We start from the raw sequence: 10,322 nt of genomic DNA, 5'->3' as shown, positions 1-10,322 counted from the left end.
TTCTTTGGCTGGTGTGAACTTTTATATTGTGTCTATGCAAATTTTTGTTGGCTTTTATAATTAGTGACGCCGAATCGGTAAAGTTGTAAAATGTTGCAATAGACTGCACTCGCATTATAACTAATCCTGACGTGTCTTGGTAACTCATACTGACTCTCAGCTAATGAGATCCTTTTCCATTTTTAATAATAACTTTGATGCCTGACCACGTCTTCAGTGTCTTGTTTTAACTTGGCCACAATTAGGCAGGGTTCGAGGCTCATATACTGGGCTTTAGAGATCAGATTTTTCTCTCTCTCTCTCTTTTTTTTTTAATGTGTACACACAAAGTTTATCTGGTGTTAAATCTATGTAAAGTTTTATACAAGGCACCGAGCAAAGCTAGCAAACTCTTACTAGGCTGAAACAATTGCTTGGTTCCTTTCTCTCATCAAACCAATTTTTAATGCTTATTGTTTAACAATTACAGTTTAAAATAAACTTCTTTGTAAGAAATCTCACAAGCCATGCTAACAAAATGGTCCTACGTCCTTTCACACTGTTTAGTCAACACAGAACCTGTGTGTAGTTCCCCTCTGGTTCAACTGCTTTAGGTGCCGATGTGTGTGAGGTACTGATACGTCACGTTATGCAAATAAGTCGATGTCTCGGTCTTCCATGCTTTCCTGAGTTACAGTCAAACCCCCAGTTTCCCAACCAGGCATAACATTATGACCAGCTGCCGTTTGGTTCCCCCTTTTGCTGCTCTGACCTGTCATGCACTGTGTATTCTGACACCTTTCTATCAGAACCAGCATTAACTTCTTCAGCAGTTTGAGCAACAGTAGCTCGTCTGTTGGATCGGATCACACGGGCCAGCCTTCACTCCCCACGTGCATCAGTGAGCCTTGGTCGCCCATAATCCTGTCGCCGGTTCACCACTGTTCCTTCCTTGGACCGCTTTTGATAGATACTGACCACTGCAGACCGGGAACACCCCACAAGCGCTGCAGTTTTGGAGATGCTCTGATCTAGTGGTCTAGCCAACACAATTTGTCCCTTCGTCAAACTCGCTCTCCTCTTTGAGGACAAAATGTTCACTTGCTGCCTAATATATCCCACCCACTAACAGGTGCCATGATGAGGAGATCATCAGTCTTATTCACGGCACCTGTCAGTGGTCATAATGTTATGCCGGATCAGTGTATGTTTGGGTTTAAAATGTGAGTAAAATCCACAAGCATGGAGAATTTTAGCACGTCAACAAATGCATTTATCATATTTAAGTTTTGTGTTACTTCCAGTTGTTTAATAACAGTGTGTTTGTCCTGATTGTGAAAAAGTGAACAGTTTCTACATTTTTTCACTAAGCTGGTTATTTATTGCGTCGTTTCTTTGCCCATGGTGGAATTCTGACAGGCCCAAACTTGAGCTGCAAGTTTTTCCAGCTTTCAGTCTTCTTGGATCTGCTGCATGTTTTTCTAAGACCTTAAAGACTTTATCAAAGACTGAAGCATATCTAAATCCTCACATTGTAGTGATTATGAATTGAATTAAAAAGGTCTATTCATAATTATTTTGCAATTTGTTACTTGATTCTGAAAGTATTGTTTCACGATTATTGCATCATGGAAGATTAACTATATATTTATATAATCTCAAACCTTTTAATTATTATTGGATACAGAATCACTCCTTAAAAATGCCATAGAAAATTTATATATTAAGGAAAAAAAAAATTAATGACCAAGTTCTTGGCTAGGAAGGTGCTTATTATGCTCACTTTCATTTACTGCTTTATCCTGATCAGGGTCATGGAGGATGCTGAGCCTTTCCCAGGAGTGTGAGGTAGGATTACATCCTGGATGGGAAGCCAAGTTTGGGACTGGGTGAGATTGCTCCTTCATGCGAATCTCAACCAAATTACTACTAGTATGTCTGGGAGGTGGGAGGAAACCACAGAACCTGGAGGAACATGCTCAGAAACCTTCAGTAGAATGATCAGTAACTGGTCTCTGGAATCTGGAGACTATCCCAGGAAAACTGGACACCAGGGCAACACACACTCATACACAACTAGAGAACCCAGATGAAACCTGAAACCAAGAAACTCCTCACAGACTTGAACCCAAGCTCAGAATCGCACCACTGCACCACTAGTTTGCATTAATTCATTGTGTTCATTTCTAAAAGTGTAATTTTTTTTATTTGCATAATACCATTTAAAATATAAACAATCAAAGTGTAATTTTTTTTATTTGCATAATATCATTTAAGATATAAACAATCACACGTGCAGATACACACTTTCACCGCTAGAGCTTTGGACCTGCGTTTGGTCTGATTCGAACTTGCGAATCGATTCTTTGAAAAGAGTCATTCAAGATGAACCGAATCCAAATAAGCTCAATAGGAAAATGCAGCGATTTTGGTTCAGGAGTTAAATACAGACGAAATAATTTAGTACGCTTTGGCTATTTTAATACACTTTAGTGCTAATACATCATGGGGAGCCAAGGTTCGTTAGATTTGGTTTATATATTGCCTAATTGTGTAACACTTTATATTTAATCCAATTAAGCCTGTGTCCTATATACACTACTTACCGAGTTCACACTAGTGCTTAAAAATAATAAACTTCATTTTATTTCATGTAGGTTACGGGTGTAGCTCATATCCAGGCGGATTTTCATCGAAAAATGAAATTAAGCCAAAGGTAGGTCTAATTAACTCTATTGTTATTGTCCTCTAGGTCTAGAGGCTTCTTCAGTGTTAAAGCAATTAACTCCACTTTATGGAGTTTCTGAGAGCGAATCCAGCATGAATCGAATTAAACAGTTCAAATCTGTATCTAAACCATATCTGTCCATAGCAGTGTGATGTTTTTGTTCACAGACAGCAGGAATACTCCGTGTAATGCCATGCACTGTGTCTCAGCTTCTGTCCTCCAGAGAACACAGAGACTCCTTCTTTATACGAGACATGGAGCTCAACCAGGTCAGAATACATAATATTAGGCTGATTACAGTGTTTTAATGTCCACTTCGCATAAGCTTTCTTGAAATATAAAAATACACTATATTGCCACTATATTCCAACATTCCAAGGTCCATAAAGACATGGATGAGTGTGTGCAGTCATGTTGGAACAGGAAGGGGTCATCCCCAAACTGTTCCCACAAAGTTGGGAGCATGAAGTTGTCCAAAATGTCTTGGTATAAAGCTGAAGCATTAAGAGTTCCTTTCACTGGAACTAAGGGGCCGAGCCCAACCCCTGAAAAACATCCGGGTGTCCCAAAACTTTTGGCAATATAGTGTATAACACTACATTATTGTGTATATGTTCAATGTGTTTAGGACTATACTTTTCAAAGGTGAATTATTTGCAACATTCTCATTCATGGCCTCAATAAGTTAAATTTCAACAATGTCCAGTTTTATACTGACAGCACAAATTTACACTACAGTATTTTGGCCAAATGTTTACAAATACCTGAGCATCACATGCATATGTACCATCCCGTGATTTCTCCACTGTGCTGCAATGACAAGCTCCAATCTTATGGAAAGATTTCCAGAATTAGAAAGGAAGTTGTCTGGAAACTTTCTGGGCAAATAAACAACCTGTCTCTAATCATTGAGTCTTCCTCATTAAAGAAGCAGGAAATTTACCAGGGATGTTCTTTGCCAGGGTTGCCAAGAGAAATGGCAGAAAATTCCGGGAGAAAATTGACTTTGCACTGATCAGTGAAGGTAAGTGTTTGTTAATTGCCTGGTACTCACTTTAAAATGCTCATGACGTTGGACTACTGATCGGAAGGTTGTGAGATCAAATCCCAGGACCACCAAGCTGCCACTGCTGGGCTTTTGAGCACTACTCAGTTGTATAAATGAGATAAATATAAGTCGCTGAGGGCGTCTGCCAGATGCCATAAATGTCTTCTGGAAAGCTTTCCACTAGATGTTGGAGCATGTCTGTGGGGATTTGTGTTCATTCAGCTACAAGAGCATTAGTGATATTAGACACTGATGTTGAATGAGGAGGTCTTCTAGTTCATCTGAAAGGAGTTCAGTAATGTTGAGGTCATGGCTCTTTACAGGACACTGAAGTTCTTGCTTTGTGCACAGGGGCATTGTCATGCTGGAACACGTTGAAAAGAAAATAAGCTTTACCTTTTTTTCAATTTAAAAACATCACAGTCTCTTTACACAGGTGACTGTGGTGGGTATGATCAGAAGAACCGAACTGACGTTGACACACATCGTGTACTCTGTGGATGATATGACTGGCCCCCCTCTAGACGTCAAGCAGTGGCAGAATCTTGAGGTAAAAAAAAAAATCTGCATGTACACCGATTAGGCATAACATTATGACCTGCTTAATATTGTGTTGGTCCCCCTTTTGGTACCAAAACAGCCGTGACCTGTCGAGGCATGGACTACACTAGATCCCAGGTGTGCTGTGGTATCTGACACCAAGATGTTAGGAGCAGATCCTTTAAGTCCTGTAAGTTGCGAGGTGGGGCCTCCATGGATTAGACTTGTTTGTCCAGCACATCCCACAGATGCTGGATTGGATTGAGATCTGGAGAATTTGGAGGCCAAATCAACACTGTTGTTGTGCTCATCAAACCATTCCTGAACCATTTTTGCTTTGTGGCACGGTGCATTATCCTGCTGAATGAGACCACAGCCTTCAGGGAATACCGTTTCCATGAAAGAGTGTACATGGCCTGCAACATCGCTTAGGTAGGTGGGACGTGTCAAAGTAACATCCACATGGATGGCAGGACCCAAGGTTTCCCAGCAGAACATTGCCCAAACCATGACACTGCCTCCGTCGGCTCGCCTTCTTTCCATAGTGCATCCTGATGCCATGTGTTCCTGAGGTAAGCAAAGCACACGCACCCGGCCATCCATGTGATGTAAAAGAAAACGTGATTCATCAGACTAGGCCACCTTCTTCGGTTGCTCCGTGGTCCAGTTCTGATGCTCACACGCCCATTTTTGGCGCTTTTGCTGGTACGCAGGGGTCAGCATGGGCACCCTGACTGGTCTGCGTCTCTGCACTGTGTATCTGAATCAGCATTAACTTTTTTAGCAATTTGAGCAACAGTAGCTCGTCTGTTGGATCGGATCACACGGGCCAGCCTCCGCTCCCCACGTGCATCAGTGAGCCTTGGCCGCCCATGAACCTGTCACCGGTTCACCACTGTTGCCTCCTTGTACCACTTTTGATAGATACTGACCACTGCAGACCGGGAACACCCCACAAGAGCTGCAGTTTTGGAAATGCAGTGGTCTAGCCATCACAATTTGGCCCTTCGCTCAAATCCTTACGCTTGTCCATTTTTCCTGCTTCTAACACATCAACTTTGAGGACAAAATGTTCACTTGCTGCCTAATATATCCCACCCACTAACAGGTGCCGTGATGAGGAGATCATCAGTCTGATTCACTTCACCTGTCAGTGCTTATAATGTTATGCCTGATCAGTGTATAGCCTTTTTATGGTCACACACAATTTCTTTTTTAAACCTTTACTGACTCTTAAGGGACATTTTGGTTATTTGTATTCAAGTGTACCCTTCAGCTGGAGCCTTCATTCAAGAAATTGCCTATTCTAATTTTGTATGGACCCATGCAGCTTTTAATAACAGGCTCTAATTATCAGCAGCAGATATAAAAAAAACTGCTTGGTTGACATTTATTTTTTGTAGCATGCATTTAAGTTTGCTCATGACCAGCAAACAACCCCCTGTAGAGTTTTTTTAATGGTATTATTTGTGGTGTCACACAAACATTGATTTGCAGACTGCTATGAAAATAATGCAACAGCTTACTAAAAGAATCTGTTGCTAACTGATAGGTGTGTTTTCTCTCTGCATGGTAGGTAGCACTTATCTTTCATCGTGCTCCCTCTGCATTGTCTTTTATGAGTATTCACATCTGAAATCACACCAAAAGCAAGGCCTTGGTTGCATAGCCCCTAACATGAGTGAATTTTTTTTCCCCCTCCATACCACATGTTGCTTTTTTGCTGATTCTGCTAAGTTAGCTGGATTTCCATTAAAACACAGCACTGGGGCTGAAATCTCTTTTCCGCCAAATACACATCACTTGTTTTTGTTCACATGGATTGGATTTCCCCCATTTTATCACAGTACACCGCAAGTGGTTAGTCAAAAGAGCCACGCTGCAAGATTTGTGCTCATGAGGCTTGGGATCTGAAGATATGGCACCAGCTATGTGGTCACTGCTAGCGGATTTAAATCCTGGTTTGAAGCTGAATCTGACGAAACCCCTGAGGTCTAAACGGTTCCTAGCTGCAAACTTTCATACATGGTGATGAATGATAAGCATAACAGGGACGTTGTCTGGTTACTTTCCAGGCAAATGAACAACCTGGTTCCAGTTATTGAAGTGTACAACTTCAGCAGAGTCTTCCTCATTGAAGAAGCAAGAAATTTAGCGTGGGTTTTCCTTGCCAGGGTTGCCAAAGATAGAAAATTGCAGAATTTTTTAGTGCAGAAAATTGACTTTGTACTGATCGGGTGCTAAATGTTCCTTAATTGCCTGGAACTCAGCGACCGGTGACCGGAAGGTTGTGAGATCAAATCCCAGGGCCTTCAAGCTGCCACTGCTGGGCCCTTGAGCACTGCTCATTTGTGGATAATGCCATAAAAATGTAAAATCTCATTCTGTTCATCTGCTATGGAGGGAAGACATGGGGTGAGGGGGTCTCAATTTTCTCTAAATAGAAACTAGCCTCTCAATTTGAGCACCTCTTCTGTTATTCCTAAATTGTCTTATATCCCATGACATTGTCATATAGGCGATTCTCACTGCCTAGTGTTTAGGATGGACATTAAATACCTTCGTTTCTTACAGAACTGGCTCCGATCCAGCAATCCACGGAGTGTGAGATGGTTCCAGGGAACGATGGCTTGCGTGAATTCAGTATTAATTGCAATTATTGTGTCATATGTAACTGTGTGACTTTGCTGGAATGGATATTAATTGTTATCTGGAGTTCATAAAAACCACATTTAGTTATCTAAATATATTATCTTCCTTCAAAGCCTCAAGAAATGTTCATTAAATGTACAGGATGTACATAGGATGCGTTAATATCATCAAATCAAGAGTGACCACTATGAATTAATCACTTTCTTTAACAAACTTTATTTTTTTCCCCCTCACCAGGATGTCAATATGAATCATTATGTCATTCCTTCTGGGACGTACGTCAAAGCTGTAGGAAGTCTCCGCTCCTTTCAGGTGTCTTTGCTGCTTCTAATGTGCTATACGTAACGTAATATAGTAGAAAGATAGAATAAGACAGTTCTATAAGAAGCTGTTATGTTTAGTCAGTCATGCACCTTTATATTACAAGAAAGATGCTACAATACCTGCTGTATGAACATGTACAATTTTTGACTTGTTGAGTTTTTCTCCTGCCAGCACCACAGATCCATGGTAGCGTTCAACATCCGCCGACTGGATGACCTTAATGAGATCACGTCGCACATGCTGGAGGTGATTCAGGCCCATCTGGATAGCGATAGCAGCTCGTGTAGTATGGTGAGAGTGGTGTCATGATGCACTGTTACACAGTGGCACTTGTGGTGGTTGTTGGCTTTATTGTGTTAACACTAGAGGTAGCTTAGTGTCTAAGGCACTGGGTGACTGGCTTGAAAGGTTGAGAGTTCAAGTCTCAGGTACACCAGACTGCCACTCTTGAGGAGCAAGGCCCTGAGCTCCTAACATGCGCACTTGTATCCGGTTTTAGTTATAAGTCAATTTGCATAAAAGCTGTTTATAGTTTTGTGTCTGTGAAGATTCTCAGTCATTCAGGTTTGGAAGATCTGGAAGCTGAGTTGATTTTGTATTTTAATTTCTTTTTATTTGAACAGACCAAATTAAAAAATCATCCAAATTAACCAGAGTTAGCTGTGTTTGTATTTGGGTTGTACTGCTGTCATTGGATATGTGCAATATTTACACCGCACCTATGCTGCTAACGCCTTTGCACCCTTGTAATTGTATACATTATACTGTTTATATTTTGTACTTGTATTTGATATTGCTTATTTTTCTCGTGAATGTGTGTGAGAATTGACTTTAATGCATAGTTAGACGCTGCCACGTGCACAATGATAATAAAATACTTCTTGAGCTTGATCTTCTCCATCTTGGGTTTTATGGTGCTATTGTAATAGTAGCAGTTTTAAAACCAATGACTTTTTGTTTTGCATGCACCATGTCTTGTTCCAGATGAAAACATCACATGCAAGTGACCCAGCCACCGTTGGTTTTACAGCCAGTCAGAGGCAGGTAGGTGGACATCCTTCTTACAGTGGTGTGTGACACACACAAATGACCCAGTCTGGTGCATTGAAGTTTCGAAATGATGATAATGCTCTGTTTTTGAGGTTTACTTTGACAGATATAAAGTCTAGTACTGTAGATGTATCCTTAAGTACAATATATTGCTTCGTATATTGTATTACCGTGAAATGTTCTGTAGGTATATACTTCGATTAAGAGCTGTCGCTTGGCTGAGGGCATCAGTATGCAGCGGTTAAGGAACTCACTTAAACATCTCTCCGCCTATGACATCAGGTAGAGACAAGTGTTTTTCATTGATGATTGCCATGCCGTGATTGATGTTAAAAAGGTTTATTGGACTATTAATATTAGACGGAAAATACTGATTGTTATAAACTGTTATACATTCTTGTATACGTGGAAAATTTCGTGATATTCTTATTGTTTATTTAAACTTGTTTCAGCAATTAATACATTTGATATAAACCAACTAATTGTTTTTGTGTTGTAGGAATTGCCTGCAGTTTCTTATAAACGAAGGACATATTTTCTCCACAATTGATGACTACCATTATAAGTGTACTAATGGCTAAAGTCTTGTGGTGGATTAAGCACTTTTTTCCCCTACTGGACAGTCAAAACAAATCTGTCTGCTCTTGTATATTTCAATTGTTTACATCGTAGAAAATCATAATCTATAATTCATTTGTTTTCCATGTTTGGTTATGACTGTTCTTGCAAATGTTTTTGTGTTATTCTTACCACTGGGTGTATTGTGTGATCTGGTTATTTGGGGTAATAAAGACACCTTGAAATTGTTTTTGGCTTGTTTTATGTATTTATAAAGAAAAGTGAGAGAAACTGGACGGTTGTATCGGGATAAAACAGAAAGTAGTACATAGTAAAAAATTAAACAACCTTCCTCTAAGACCCTGGTGCTACATACACTATACTGCCAAAAGTTTTTGGGACACCCATTCAAATCATTGAATTCAGATGTTGTTTTTCAGGGGTTGGGCTCGGCCCCTTAGTTCCAGTGAAAGGAACTCTTAATGCTTCAGCTTCATACCAAGACATTTTGGACAATTTCATGCTCCCAACATTGTGGGAACAGTTTGGGGATGACCCCTTCCTGTTCCAACATAACTGTGCACCTCAACCCCATAGAACACCTTTGGTAAGATTTAGAATGGAGACATTCTAAAACTGGGACGCCTGTCTTTACATGCACGTGAATTTAGTATTAAGTTGTCCCACCCTTTACAGCTATAACAGCTTCAAATCTTCTGAGAAGGCTTTCCACCAGGTTTAGGAGTGTGTTCATGGGAATTTTTGACTATTCCTCTAGAAGCGCATTTGTGAGGTCACTGAAGTTGGACGAGAAGGTCTGGCTCACAGTCTCCACTCTAATTCATCCTCATGTTCTGTCGGGACTCTGTGAAGTTCCTCACTCATCCATGTCTTTATGGACCTTGTTTTGTGTACTGGTGTGCAGTCATGTTGGAACAGGAAGGGGGTCATCCCCAAACTGTTCCCACAATGTTGGGAGCATGAAATTGTCCAAAATGTCTTGGTATGAAGCGTTCCTTTCGCTGGAACTAAGGGGCCGAGCCCAAATCCTGAAAAACAACACCTGAATTCAATGATTTGGAGGGGTGTCCCAAAACTTTTAACAATATAGTGTATACAAAAAAAAAAAAACCCCAGTAGATCAACACGGCCTGAAATAGCCAAACCAGCCCATCTGACACATCAACAACCATTGCCTGGAAAAATGTCAAACATCACAAGTGCAGGTTTTTCCCTCTTATTCTGATGTTTGACATGAACACTTGACATGTTTCTCCATGATGATTCTTCACAGCTGCCATATTGGCATGCCATAACGTTCCTATTAAAGTGGCCAGCGCGTGTAACACCACACGCAGTGAGTTTCTACAGATATTTTAACGTGCAACTAAAAGATTTTACGCACAATGTCTTTGTTTTTGGCGGCTAAACGCCCGAATAATG

The 10,322-nt window shown here is 40.6% G+C and overlaps 1 protein-coding gene across 1 annotated transcript; it reads left to right on the top strand.

Annotated features, from left to right (window-relative positions):
- Positions 1-137: 137 nt before the first annotated feature.
- Positions 138-9,099, top strand: LOC131362545 (replication protein A 32 kDa subunit-A-like). The gene is made up of 9 exons (XM_058404603.1): positions 138-2,497; positions 2,637-2,695; positions 2,875-2,976; positions 4,192-4,305; positions 7,185-7,259; positions 7,443-7,562; positions 8,256-8,315; positions 8,509-8,603; positions 8,821-9,099. Exons 1-9 carry the CDS (start codon positions 2,485-2,487, stop codon positions 8,900-8,902), a joined length of 720 nt encoding a protein of 239 aa, XP_058260586.1. The 5' UTR covers positions 138-2,484; the 3' UTR covers positions 8,903-9,099.
- Positions 9,100-10,322: the final 1,223 nt, after the last annotated feature.

The sequence above is a fragment of the Hemibagrus wyckioides genome, linkage group LG12 (assembly GCF_019097595.1).
Source record: "Hemibagrus wyckioides isolate EC202008001 linkage group LG12, SWU_Hwy_1.0, whole genome shotgun sequence".
Lineage (NCBI taxonomy): Eukaryota > Metazoa > Chordata > Actinopteri > Siluriformes > Bagridae > Hemibagrus > Hemibagrus wyckioides.
Note: the sequence above shows the minus strand (reverse complement) of the source record. Positions and strands in the feature narration are given on the sequence as shown.